We start from the raw sequence: 14,249 nt of genomic DNA, 5'->3' as shown, positions 1-14,249 counted from the left end.
GCTGCTGCTGCTGCTTCTGCTGTGACACCAAACCCACCTAATGACACTGCTTCATTTTAGATCCTGTCTTCCATCGAGCTTCTCCAACACTCTCTGCCGAAAATCAACCGGAGTGCTTCTGAGCCATCCCTGCACCGGGCGGCCCACACTGAGGATATCAACGCCTGCACGTTGACCACATCCCCTAGACTGCCTGTCTTCTAGCTGACTTTGCACCTGCACTCAGGCCACCAGGGGAGGAAGGGAAGTCAGCAGGCACCACCTTTCTCCTCCCTTTTGATGGAGGCAGAGAGCTCATTTTCAGAGAAGCTGCTGCTAAGGACCTTCTAGACTACTCACAGGGCCTTAACTTCATGTTGCCTTCTTTTCTACCCTTTCTGGCCCTGGGAGAGGGAAGCCATTTGCAATGCTGGTTTGTCCTGCTCCCTCCCTGCATCTCTCCACCCCCCCCCCCCACCCCCCCGCTCATGAGCCAAGCCTTCTCCAGATGCACCAGTGGCTACAGTTGGCAATACATGATCTGGGGCCCCAGCTATTGGCTAAATGAGTATTTTTAGGGCAAGAAAAAGCACTCAGAGGGGAAATGAAGGTAGCAGACAAACCAGCCCTGATGTGGACATGTGGATTTGGGGCATCAGCTCCTATGTGGAATGCTTGTCACGGAAGGACGGTTCTTCAGAGCTAGTGGTATGGCGCCAAACAGGTAGTTTTGCACATAACGCACCAAACAGCCCAGGACTGTCGAGACGACGGCCGCCTGAAGGAACCTGCGTTGGTACTATGGAACTATGGACCTTGACTTCGGGGGCACTTCCTTTCCTTGGAGGTCTCCAGTGCATTGGGACGTTTTCCGAAGAGGCGTTTGGCCTGCCCCTCCCAGTCTCCGCCCTCTCAGGGAGCAGTCTTCCATCATGCTGAATCTGTCTTCCAGGAGCTGCCCCTATGGGGCGGGGCTGCCGGGCCAGCCTTTCTCTTCAGTCACATCACGTGTATGCAAGGAAGCCAGGAATACAGGTTTTCTTGATGATTTGGGTTTTAATTTTGTTTTTATTGCGCCTGACAAAATACAGTTATCTGATGGTTCAATTATGTTATTTTAATAAAATAAATTAAATGTAGGTTTAATGGCTGTTTCTTCCTTTTAAATACTGAGCTTACAGCTTGAACTCTCCCATTTGTTCATCCCTCCTGGAGCAAGAACTCAAGCAGGAGGAAACAGGCCCAGAGCCTCTGCTGCGAAGGAATCTAATTCAGTCTTTGTGCTATCACCCTTCACTAAAGAGTTAACTATAAAAAATGGAAAAAGCAAGCATTCTAAACTCAGGTAAGAGTAAACCTTTTTCTACCTACACTTTAATGCATTTTATAAAATATTTGGTATCTATACCTATTTATAAAAATAGATTAATTCAGGCCTGGGGTGAATTTGTTCTGATTCACAAAGTTACGTTCCTTCAATTAAAGTCACAACTGATGACAGAGGACTTGTTCTGTTCAGGACCACTGCTGAGTCAGAACCAGAAACTGCTGCATGCCATTTCACTTCTTACTAAAAGTTCAAATCAAAGCCAGGCTTACAGAACACGTGGCTTTGAGCAGGGGCCACACAGAAGAGCATGTGTCTGTGTGTGTGTTGACCCTCAGTAAAACTACCCTTGGGGCATGAGCCCAAAGAGAGCCCCAAGAAAGCCCACCGGTGACAGCCGGGGACGGGTTTCCCTGGAGCACGTGGCCCCAACACCAACCAGAAACGAGGGGCCATACCTCTGACCTACACTGCCTACTTCAAGAGCCCCCTCCTTACAGGGAATTTATTGAACAGGCAACGGGACTCCTGCTCTGATTTGGGACACTGAAGAGCACAAGTTTTAGGCTAAGGTGTGTGGTGCCCACTTGTTGATTTATACAGAGCTTTTCAAGAAACAGTTTTGACTACACACTAAGTACACTAGGGAAATCGACTAGAGAGGAATCGTTTTATAAGGGTGAGGAATACTTGGTTAAGAAAAACGAATCTGCACGGTGACTGTTTCTAGGGAGCTAAAGCTCAAGGATAGGAGCCAGGTTGCTTTTAAAAGCAGTCAATCAAAACTCCCATCTGGCTGGTCAGCTGGTCCCTCTGAGAAGCTTGAGATGCAACTAAAGAGATCAACTATAAAAGTAGCGATTCCATATACTTGTTGGGCTATTTTATATCCTTCACTCCTCCCACGGCTGTAATAATGGAGTGGATGAGACCAAGGTCAGGTGCAGCTCAGGCTGCAGTGAAGGAAGCTCCGCACGCCCTAGCTTGGGAAGGCTTGGCCGGCAGAGCCCAAGGTACAGGGATAACTGGCTACTCCTTAGGGTTCTGACGACTCCACTCCAGACAGGTGCATGAAGAGGTCCCCAAGCTCTGTCATGTCAACGTCTTCAGTATTGGGGACATGCCGGCTTTCTCGGTTCTCAATGAAATCCCAGAGTCGCACTGAATTAAAGAACTGCAAAAAGAGCCAGCAAACATGCCTGGTGGTTATTAGTGGTAACGTGAAGGCCAGATGCTGTTTTTCTTTTGCTCACCCCGTTCCCTGGTACCAAAGCTATTAGGGAAAGCACCAGTACCCGGAAATGCCACCATGTAAGTGTCCTTGACAGAGACATCAAAGTCCTTACCCTCACAGTGCCCTCAGAACTGAGCTGCTTCCGAGGTTTCTCAGGCTCTGCCAGCCGCCCGTCAGGGTAAGCATGGCGGTAAAGGCATTTGCTTCCAAATGGGCAGGTCCCTTTGCCTTGCTCAAAGTATTTACAAGCTTTTTTCCTGAAAAGCAGAAAGAAAAAGTCAACAGGATTGTGGGAGAGCCTGGGCCCCAGAAGAACCAAGGCTTTCCTCTGTCCCTGCCCACAATGCCAGAGCTAGATGAGCCTTACTTCATAGGTGGGGAAACTGAGGCTCCATGAGGTTAGGATGCTGATTTCCAAGTTGGATAGTGTTGCCATTGTGATATGTGGCCTCACACAGAATTGAACTTGCACGGGGGACTTCACTGTTTTGAGCTTGCAGTACTCAGGCATTCGGGGGAGGACAACCTGATGGCTGCTCTGAGCTGGTTGTCAGGGCTCCAAGGTTCTGAAGCTGGGCTACTTGCCTCAGCTCAAAGTCCCAATAGCAGCACCACCCAGGGAAATTTCCCTTCCTCCTAGCCAGCAATGATGTCAATGTGACCCCAGGAGCCTTGACTTAGGAGGCACAGGAAAAGCAGTGAATTTCAGCAGCTGCCCAAAGTTAGAGGTCTCACTCCAATTTTCCTTGGTCCCCACCCTCTAGATCTAAATCAGGGCTTCTTAACTCTGTGTTATGTTAACTCTACGGACCCCTTCTCAGGAAAGTTTTTTAAATGGATAAAATGAAATACACAGGTCTAAAAAACACAGCAAAAAGTTCATCCCCCTTCCCCCCCCATCTTCAAATTCTACCCACAGATCCCTACATTAAGAACACCTGTTCCTCAGGAAAAACACAACCACCAGAAAATTCTTATTTCTTCTTGCTTACAGGAAATTTGGCTTATAATCAAATGATCCCATGGTGAAGAAGGGGTGAAGATGCCCAAAAAGGCAAGAGGGCATCTGGGAGTCCTGAGGAAGGGAAGAGAAAGCAAGATCACCACAGAAAGGGCAGGCTACTGCTACCAGGGGCAGGTGGGGTATGTGACAGTGGCTGATAACAAAGAAGGGAGACTCTTGACACCAGTGTCTGTCTTCTCAGACAAGAGGATGCCAGAGACTGGTGGTGAGGGTCTCTGAGACCTCAGAGCGGCACAGAGAAAGCCCCCTAACAAATGTCCAGTGAAGGACGGCGTGCCGTGCTTGCCTGGGCACCCACTCCTACCAAGTGTGACCCCAGCACGGGCTGGGGAGGGGATCCAAGCAGAGGTACAGAGGTGCGGACACAGACCTGTCACAGCCTCCACCCCTGAGGCTCTGAGATCTTCAAATGACTGCTCAGGCAGTGAGTTCTCACCAATCTGCTGGACACTGGCTTTAATAAACTCAAGTTCAAAAAGTGATTCTCTAGTCCTGCCCCCCAATACTGTGCTTTTTTCTCCCCCAGCCTTACCTGGTCACCAAGGACAGTGCACTCTGACTGCCTCTTTGCTCTCAGCTCTCCCAATTGTTACGCCTCCAATCACTCCATCCTTCCCTGCCCCCACACTACTAAAGCCCCTGGGGGTGCTGTCCTCTGCTACCCGCCACAGTCATTTCTTAATTGGCCTCGCTCCCACCAGGTTCCAGCCTCTTCACATTACCACCAAGGAGCGTGCCCAACAGTGTGTCGCTTGTTCTGCACCCCCCCAACCCCCCGAGATTCCACTCCAGCCTATCTGTCCCTGTAGGTCCTACCACATCCTTCTACACACCTCTCTCAATCCCAGGGCCACTGCTACCCAGACACATTTGTATCATTCTGTACCCCTGTCATTCCACTCTGTCCTCCCCTCTCTACACACACAGATAGCTGTTCATGCTTCATGGCTCAGGGTCCCCATGCTGCTTTCCCTGATGCTCCCAGGTGGATCCAAGTGCTTTCTCTGTTGTGACATGTGGCTTGGTACTCTCATTAAGAATTTGTCACCAAAAAACATGCAATAATATTGCCCTTCTGCAATTTTCAGTGAAATTACTAATCTATGCTTGATGTCCTCCATTGGTGCTTAGCTTGAAGGTGCCTGGCCTGTAGTAGGTGCACATTAAATGTGTGTGGAACACATAAAAACATCACCATCAATAGAAACTAAGGCCAAGACCAACCCAAAGAGCAAGAACATGAGAATTTCCCAACTCCAGCACAGCTGCTTTCTATAGTCCAGCCCCTCCACCTTTGCCACTCCTGCCCTCTGGTGGAGATATAACACATGGTGGGGGGGGCGGGGTGCGCGGAAACTGGTAAACCAGGAAAATGACCAGCTTTTACTAAGTGACAGGCAATCTGAAGGAACCATTAAAAAAGGTGACATACGGCGCTCTTTAGTACAGCCAAGCACACTTCTACCAGACCTGACCCTCCTGCAAATAACTAGCAATACAAATTTTTTTTAAAGACCTGAAGGCAGCAGGAGGATCCTTCAAGAAATTAGGCACCAGGAAGAACAGAATGTCAAGACTCTTTTTTTTTTTTTTTTTTTTTTTTTTTTTTTTTTTTTTTTAGAAAAAACAGCTTTTAGCCTCAAGCATGCCAATGTTGGGTGTCTAAACCTTCAGGGTCAAATCCAGTTTCTTGGGCCTGAAGGACCAACAAAAAGAGAGGAAATCATCCAATGGAAGCAATCCCACACAGAAAAGTACACGAGAAGAAGCATGCCAATACTACACGTTAACTCAGCACAAATGGCTGGCCCACACATCAGTGCAACAGGCTCACAGCAACTTAACCAAGGATTAAAAAACAAACTTGGGGCGCCTGGGTGGCTCAGTCAGTTAAGCGTCCGACTTCGGCTCAGGTCATGATCTCACAGTTTGTGAGTTCGAGCCCCGCGTCGGGCTCTGTGTTGACAGTTCACAGCCTGGAGCCTGTCTCAGACTCTGTGTCTCCCTCTATCTGTCCCTTCTGCTCACGCTGTCTCTCTCTCTCAAAAATAAACAAATATTAAAAGAAAAAATTAAAAACAAAACGAACTGAGATTAGAAATGTTGCTTAAGGGGCACCTGGGTTGGCTCAGTTAAGTGTCTGACTTCGACCCAGGTCATGATGTCACGGTTTGTGAGTTCGAGCCCCATGCTGGACTTTATGCTGACAGCTTGGAGCCTGCTTCGGATTCTGTGTCTCCCTCCCTCCCTCTCCTTCCCCTGCTCGTACTCTGTTCTCTTTCTCAAAAATAAATAAATACTAAAAAAAAAAATTGTAAAGAAATGAACAGACCCCAATGCTTATTAGGGTAATATCAAAAAGTCTATCACATGTAATTAAGAGTCCCAGGAGAAGAAGAAACAGGGCAGGGAAAAAATGTGATGGCCAAAATTTCCCTAAATTTGGTGGATGACGAAACCCTACATATTCAGAGAAAAATACATAGTACAATATGAAGAAAACCATTCCCAGGCAAAAGAGCAAACTGTTGAAAACCAAGATAAAGAGACAATCTTGAAAGCAACCCTAGAGAAATGACATAATGTGAATGACCACTGACTTCTCAGAAACTAGAGGCCAGAATATAATAGAACAATATTTGCAAAGTACAAAAAGAAAATAAACTGTTAACCCAGAACTGTATTAACTGCAAAAGGAGACAAAGATGGAAATAGGACCGATCAGACCAATATTCAGTGAAAATATCCTTAATGAACAGAAATGCAATTTCAGCTGAAAAGAAAACTAAAAATTCATCACCACCACATCAACAAACGTTAAAAGCAGTCCTTGAGGCTGAAGGTAAATTATACCAACTGGAAAGAATCATAAACCAAATCAAAGAGCACTGGAAATAGTAAATTATCTGAGTAAATATAAACTTTTTCTCTTAAAAAAAATGTGAGTTTTCAAATGCAAAAATCATATTACCTTGCTGGGTTCTAACATATGTAAATGTTATATTCATACTTCATACAGTAAAGTTGCAGGATGCAAAATCTATAAAAAGTCATCTGCCTTTCTATATACTAAATGAACTATCAAAGTGAAATTAAGAAAACAACCCCATTTACAACTGCATCAAAAAGAATAAAATACCTAGGACTAAATTTAGCAGAGGAGGTGAAACAGACTTGTACACTTGAAAAACTATTAAGACAATGAAAGAAATCAAAGCCATAAATAAATGGGAAGTATCCCATGCTCATGGATTGGAAAAATGCCATTAAAATGTTTACACTGCCCAAAGCAATTTGCAGATTGAAAACCCCTATCAAAATTACAATGGCACTTTTCACAGAAATAGGACAAACAACCCCAAAATATGTATGGAACCACCAAAGACCCCCAATGGCCAAAGCAATCCTAAGAAAGAACAACATACCTGGAGACATAATATTTCCTGATTTCAAGCTGTACTACAAAGCTATAGTAATCCAAACAGTTTAGTACTAGCATAAAAACAGATACATAGTTCAGTGAAACAGAATAGAAGGCCCAGAAATAAGCCTATGTATATCTAGTCAATTAATTTACGACAAAGGAGCCAGAGATATTCAATGGGGAAAGGACAAGCTCTTCAATAAAACATGCCAGGGAAACTGGACCACTATCTTACACCATACACAACAGCTCAAAACTGACTGAAGACTTGAATGTAAGCCCTGAAACCATAAAAACTCCTAGAAGAAAACATAGGGGTAAGCTCCTTGACATTCACCTTATTTAACAGATGTTCTTTGTGGATTTGCCCACCCAAAACAAAAGCAACAAAAGCAAAAATAAACACGTGGGACTCCATGAAACTAAAAAGCTTCTGCACAGCAAAGGAAACCAAACAAAATGAAAAGGCAACCTACTGAATTGGAGAAAATATTACAAAGAACTCATATAAGAGCAAAAAAACAACCACCACATTCCATTTAAAAATGGGCAGAGGAACCGAATAGATGTTTTCCCCAAAGAAGACGTACAAATGTTCAAGACACATGGAAAGTTGCTCAACATTATTAATCATCAGGGAAATGCAAATCACAACCACAATAAGATATCACCTCATGCCTGTTAGAAGAGAATCTACACTTCCGTGTTTGCTATAACATTATTCACAACAGCCAAGATACAGAAACAACCCAAGTGTCTGTCAACAAATAGATAAAGAAGATGTGGAATATACATAAAATGGAATATTATTCAGCCACAACAAAGAAGGATATCCTGCCATTTGTGACAACACAGATGGAACTTGAGGGCATTATGCTAAGTGAAATCAACCAAAGAAAAACAAATGCTGATATCACTTACATGTGAAATCTAAAACAAACCCAAACAAATGAAAACAGTCAAACTCACAGAGTAAAAAAGTGATTCCCAGGGACTAAAGGTTAGGGTAAATAAGGAAAGGTTGGTAAAACAGTACAAACTTTCAGCTATATGATGAATAAGTATCTTATGTAAAATATGGTGACTATAGTTGATAACACTGTAAAACTGAAATTTGCTAAGAGCAGAACATGGATGTTTTCACCCAAAAATGAAGCAAAAAAAAAGGGGGTGATAGATGTATTATAATTAACTGGATGGGAGTATCCTTTCATGATATGTGTGAACTCACCGTGACACTTTAAATCTTTTAAAATTTTATTTGTTAATTATATCTCAAAACTGAAAATCTAAAAATTACATTATTACTTGTGGGGTTCAAAGGTATGTAAATATAGTGCATTTGCCCGGCAGGCACAGGCATCATGCCTGAACTCAAAGTACTTACCCCATTCCCTGTTTGAAAGCTTCGATCAACTCATTCTTTTTATTCTGATCTTCTACCCAGTACACACTTGGGATTACAAACTCTGATATCACACGGCATTCTGGACAAGACCTGAAATTAGAATCAGATCAGTATGGGCCAGATGAATTACAAACCCTGTGCGCACTGCACCACCAAACCCCTTGCTCAAATGCATGGCCACTCCAGGTGTTTTCCTAACCCAAAATTCCAAAAAGTGCAATCAGAATCATCTAAGAACCTTATTTACTACATTTTTTTCAAGTTTATTTAAATTACAGTTAGTTAACATATAGTATAGTAATAGTTTCAGGTGTAGAACCTTATTTACTGTTAAAAATATATTCTTCTCAACAATAAAAAGACAACCCACTTTGGAATGCCTGGCTGGCTCAGTCAGTAGAGCATGTGACTCTTGATTTTGCAGTTGTTAGTTCAAGCCCCACCTTGAGTGTAGAGATTACTTAAAATAAAATCTTTACAAAAAACACACAAAAAACCCAATTTTAAAATGGGCAAAAGATCTGAGTAGGCATTTCTCCAAAATGGCTGAAAAGCACAGAAAAAGATGCTCAATATCATTAGTTATCAGGGAAATGCAAATCAGAACCATAATACATCACACTTCATACCCACGAGGATGGCTAATATCAGAAACAGAGGGGCACCTGGGGCGCTCAGTCAGTTAAGCTCAGACTCTTGATTTTGGCTCAGGTCATGATCTCATGGTTCATGAGTTCAAGCTCAGCACAGAGCCTGCTTAGGATTCCCGGTCTCCTCTCTGCCCCTTACCTGCTCGTGCTCCCTTTCTCAAAAATAGATACACTTAAGAAAATAAATAAATAAAATCAAGATACAACCAGTAACAAGTGTTGATGAGGTGGGGAGCAAGTGGAGCCCTCATCTGTGGTGTGGCTGCTGTGGAGAGCAGCCCGGCAGTTCCTCAATAAGCTGAACAGTTACCCTATGACCCAGCAATCCCACTTCTGGGTATCTACCCAAAAGAAATTCAAACATACGGCCACACAACAACTTGTGTGTGAATACTCATAGAGGCATTAGTTATTATAACCCAGAGAAAAACCATCCAAACGCCTGTCAACTGATGAACAAACAAAACGTGGACATCCACACAATGCAATGCTATTCGGCCGTGAAGAGGAATGAAGCGCCGGCACATGTGCAAAATGGGCGATCTCTGAAAACCTGCTGAGTGAAAGTGCTGCACAGAGAGGCCGCGTACCGGAGGCTCCATTTACAATCAATGTCCACAATAGGCAAATCCACAGGACAGAAGGAGCAGGGGGAAAATGGGCAGGGAATGCAGGCACAGGTTTCTTTTGGGGATGATGAAAATGTTCGAAAACTATATTGAAGTGATGGTTGTACAACCATGAAAATACTAAAAACCACTGAACCGCACACTTTTATTTCAATAAACCTGTTATTATTGTACCACACCAATGTGTGACTTGAGGCAAGTTACTTGACATCACTATACCCCAGTTTTCTTATCTGTAAAAGAGAATGATCATCACTGGGTCTGAGAGAATTATGACAAACGGTTGTGAAGAGTTTCTAACAGTACACAACACACTTTTCAATATGACTAAGTTCTTCCCCCATCCCTCCGCAAAATTGAAAAATCCTATGTTGTTTTCTGTCAGTTAAATCTCAATAAAGCTGGGGGGAAGAAAAGGATCCTGTGTTGGCTCCATTGAGCACATCCTACGTGTCAGACACTACGTGAAATGTGTTAGATGCATTATTCCATTTAATCCTCCAACAACCTTATTTTACATATGAAAAAAAAGTTTGAGAAGATGAACAGGTAATCAGCCTAAGGGCAAAGAGGAGTCAAATAGGCCAGTGCCATTAACACCTTCTCACACAGCCAATCCTTGCTGAGTGTCCCCAGACACCCTAAAGGCCAGCAGCAGGCGGCAGGAAGTTTTGAGGTTGTGACCAGTGTTTTAAAGGAAAAGGCACTTGGGCTTAAGAAGGATACCTGACATGCCCAGGTCCCTGCAGTCAGGGCTAGGATTCACACTAGTTACCTTCGCAGTGCAAGACAAGGGAGGGATGAAAAGTGGACAGAAGGCCCCAAATCGAACCCCTAGCTGAACTTACTTAATGATTGGGTTCTCAAACTGCTTGGCACACCTCCACTGCCGAATGCAGGACAGGCAGTACGTGTGATTGCAGTTGGAGAGAATCCCGAACCTCCTCTCAGAAGCAGACGCCTTCTCAAGGACCACTTCCATGCAGATACTGCACACTTTGTCCTGACTTGCTTGGAAGGCAAAGGCCTTTTCCATCTCGTGTTCGAATGTCGACATGCAGATCTGAAGTATGGAGAGAGAGGAGGGAAACTTCTTATTAGGTTCTGGGCTACTGGGGAGCAGGCTGTGGCCACACTGCCATAGCCAAGATCAGCAAGGAATGCACACTCTGACAGACACAGGCAGAGCCCAGGCGGCCCCTGCCTTGAGGACACAAAGCTCTCTCAGACAACAAAAAGACTTCAAACCAATGCCTGCCCAGCCCCTTGCTTTCCTAGCATGTTATGGTCACCCCCAGTTTAGAGCTGAGACCATGGAGGTCCCAAAAGATGAGAGGACCAGTGTGGGATCACAGAGTTCACAAAGCCTGGGGCCATGATCTCCTGGCTCTTCTGGGTGCTGTCCTTGCCCACTCTGAACCACACCAATTACCAGAAGTGCTGAATAATCCTTAACTTCAAACATCAGGCCGGCAGTCCACAATCAGAGGTAAGCAGCACTGCTTCTCAAGAGAATAAGTTTATTTAATGAATGTACTCATTCAGTGAGCAGATGCTGAATACCTCCGGTGTGAAGCACTGTGTATCAAGTGTGAGAGCCAATGCAAAGAGTACGAAGACCTAGGCTCTGCCCTTGGGAGCTCGTGGTGGACACAGATGGGAGACTAACCAGTATGTATAGGACAAAGGCCAACTAAGCTGAGTGCAGAGGAAAGCTCTAATTCTGTGCTCACCTGAACATCCCTGCGGAGACAATGGACAGTGGCAGACTCCCCCTCACACACCATGGCCTGCTCGTCCTCACAAGCTCTAACACTACAGCTGTAGGCTCCTCTCTATCTCTCTCACCCCATCTTTATTCCGAGCACAGAGCCTAGCGGAGGCAGCACCTCCATGAACACTGGGGACCTAATGACCTGAAAGGTTCCTTCCAATACTTGGCTTCTTAAATTCTCTAGAACTCAGCCTGGCTGGATCTCAGCCACAAAGATATGTAAACCTAGGGAGGGTGAGGGTGTGTGTGTGTGTGTGCACGAGAGAGAGAGAGAGAGAGAGAGAGAGAGAGAGAGAGAGAGAGAGAGACAGAGACAGAGACACATACATGTCTTCTGATGCCTCTACCCTTTTTCTTTATTCTAAATAATCAAAAATTGTCAAAATGACAACAGGAAAAAGGACTTGAAAATAGAGTATAAATATGCCAGGTACACACTGCAGGTATTATTGGCAGAAAGATGGCTTACAGGAATACCAACAATTTTGTCACTTAGCCCATTTCAAATTTCTTGAAATGAGCTCATGCAAAAGCTTGTGATTTTACCTTCTCATGAGCTTTCCTTTGCTCTGGGTCGAAGGGGTGCAGCACTCGTAACCTACAGATTTCACACACTTCCCCATGCAGGTAGACACAAGCATCCCCAAATCGGCACTCCCCAGCAGCCGCGTAGGGGCACAGCTGCTGCTCACTGCTGTAGGAGCTGCTGGCTTCTAAGTCATCAAGGCCACTCCTGATGGCATCGAGGTAGGAATGCGGCTTCATCTCTGGGCCATTCTGGAGATCGCTGCAGCCTCCTGGATTACTCACCACACTTGGGCAAGTCTTTTCTTCAGCCATGCCAGAGAGATCTTAATACAAAACACACGGTACACACAAAAATGAAAACTGGCCCAAAATTTCTGGTAAGCACTTAGTCAAAACCTAACAAATTAAGTAACTCTGACCTTGGGAATTCTACTCTTTGGATCATACAGAAATAGGCCAAGAGGGAAAAAATAGAAGGAGAAGTATAAAATGTTCTTGATGACATTCCTGCAACCATGATTTTTTAAGAAAGGAAAAAACATTAATTGGCAACACAGGAAAACAGCAAAACAGATCATGATATCTGTATACAGAGGAACACTCAAGTTGCGGTTTAAAGATGACAACTATGGAAATGTCAACCATGGACCCATTAACACTAAAAAACAATCATGAGAATTTTTTTAACACCATAATAGAAGTCAAATGGAATTTAGAATGAAGTCGGTAGAACACAGTGCTTTCCTTTATATTAGGAAAGTTACCTATCATTTTAAAGTGAACGAGAATCAAAATCTAGAGCGAGCCTCTGGGTCCTGAAGCCAGTGTTGACTCCCCTATGGCCCCCTCCTCACACCAGGAGCTGTACCCTCTGCCGCATGAGCTTCTAGCCTTTTTAGAGAGGACACATTCGATTAGTGCGATTACTTGTTTGCTTAGGATGGAGACTACCTAGCTAACGCAACACAATTCCAAGAGCTAGAAATCCCTTCACCTGCTGAGGACCAACCAATAAAAATAACTTGTATGGTTTGTAGCCTACTTCCTCCACAAACCCCAATATGCTATTCTATTACCAAAGCTGTAACCTAACATACCAAACAATGGCTGAGCACAAGAACTAAGACTATGAACTGACCTGGAAGTAAAACAGTGAAACATGCGCTTTATCAAAATATGTAGCTCTGAAAGCCTGGTGCTTCTCAGAACCACCCCATACAGACAGCAGTTAAAAACTGACAAAAGGTCACTCCACATGTCTTGTCAGGCCGAACTTGGCAATCAGCCCAACCCGAGACCCACTGCATCAACTGAACGCTCTGCAGCCAAATGCAGCTGCTCTCAGGACAGTTCTGGGCTCCACCCTTGAACAGCTTGGAGGGGACCAGATTAGGAGCCCTCTGACAAGAGAGGGCCAGAAAGGAGCATGACGAACAACCGAGACTGCTTTTCACTCTGCTCACTCACTTCGGTCTCGAAGTACCAGTGTTCTCTTTTCACGTTTCCCAGGCTCATGTAAGTTAGTTTTCACAATAGATGCAGTGAGGTCAGAAGCAGGGTGAGGACTATGGAAACCCGGGGAGGACACGCCATGGGGCACAGTGCCCACAGCACCGCCAGCTGCAGCAGAAGGTCTCGTGTGATCGTATCTAAACAAAACACACAGCAAACATATGAGGGACACACGACCTGCACGTGGAACATCCTTTCTTCTTTTGTGGAGGTGGAGAGTGAGACAATCATTTCCCATATTTTAAATGATAAAAGGCTTGGGGACCCTGGGTGGCTCAGTCAGTTAAGCATCTGACTCTTGATTTCGGCTCAGGTCATGATCTCACGGTTTATGAGATAGAGCCCTGTGTCGGACTCCATGCTCACAGCACGGAGCCTACTTGGGATTCTCCCTCTCCATTTCTCTCTGCCCCCCCACTGTTCACACTCTCTTTCTCTAAAAAATAAATAAATAAATCTAAAAAAAAAATCCTTAAAGAAAAGTGAGAAAAAGCTTATCAATTAGCTTTGCGCAGTGGCAGTATTGCAGCCAATGAGGTTTATCTGACGTGCAATTATTGCTAATTGAAAAGTTTTCCCAAAAGCTTATCAATTAGTACAAAATGCCTGGCAATTCAGACTGAGCGGTACATTGCTATCTATCACCTACACTTAAGTGGCCTTGTGGGATGTGCGTGGGACAGACAAAATAACCCACACCACACACAGACATCCCCAAAAGTCCAGCCAGACGTTGAACTGAAATCTTCTGAGATCCAAG

At 44.5% G+C, this 14,249-nt stretch overlaps 2 protein-coding genes and 1 pseudogene across 3 annotated transcripts in view; 2 read left to right on the top strand and 1 right to left on the bottom strand.

Moving 5' to 3' along the window:
- Positions 1-1,118, top strand: part of RAF1 (Raf-1 proto-oncogene, serine/threonine kinase) — an 83,839-nt gene extending 82,721 nt beyond the window's left edge. The window contains 1 exon segment of the mRNA XM_043588157.1: positions 61-1,118. Coding sequence (XP_043444092.1) covers positions 61-204 — 144 coding nt within the window. The 3' untranslated portion in view covers positions 205-1,118.
- Positions 1,028-14,249, bottom strand: part of MKRN2 (makorin ring finger protein 2) — a 27,607-nt gene continuing 14,385 nt past the window's right edge. For both annotated transcript variants that reach the window (XM_043588158.1, XM_043588159.1), the window contains exons 3-8: positions 13,445-13,626; positions 11,996-12,300; positions 10,524-10,738; positions 8,376-8,486; positions 2,653-2,797; positions 1,028-2,480 (exon numbers count right to left, since the gene is read on the bottom strand). In XM_043588158.1, the coding sequence (XP_043444093.1) occupies positions 2,343-2,480; positions 2,653-2,797; positions 8,376-8,486; positions 10,524-10,738; positions 11,996-12,300; positions 13,445-13,626 (1,096 nt within the window). In that variant the 3' untranslated portion in view covers positions 1,028-2,342. The remainder of the gene's footprint in view (positions 2,481-2,652; positions 2,798-8,375; positions 8,487-10,523; positions 10,739-11,995; positions 12,301-13,444; positions 13,627-14,249) is intronic.
- On the top strand, positions 13,993-14,113 carry LOC122488885 (annotated as a pseudogene).

This window comes from Prionailurus bengalensis, chromosome A2 (genome assembly GCF_016509475.1).
Source record: "Prionailurus bengalensis isolate Pbe53 chromosome A2, Fcat_Pben_1.1_paternal_pri, whole genome shotgun sequence".
Classification (NCBI taxonomy): domain Eukaryota; kingdom Metazoa; phylum Chordata; class Mammalia; order Carnivora; family Felidae; genus Prionailurus; species Prionailurus bengalensis.
This window is presented reverse-complemented; position numbering and strand designations above follow the sequence as displayed.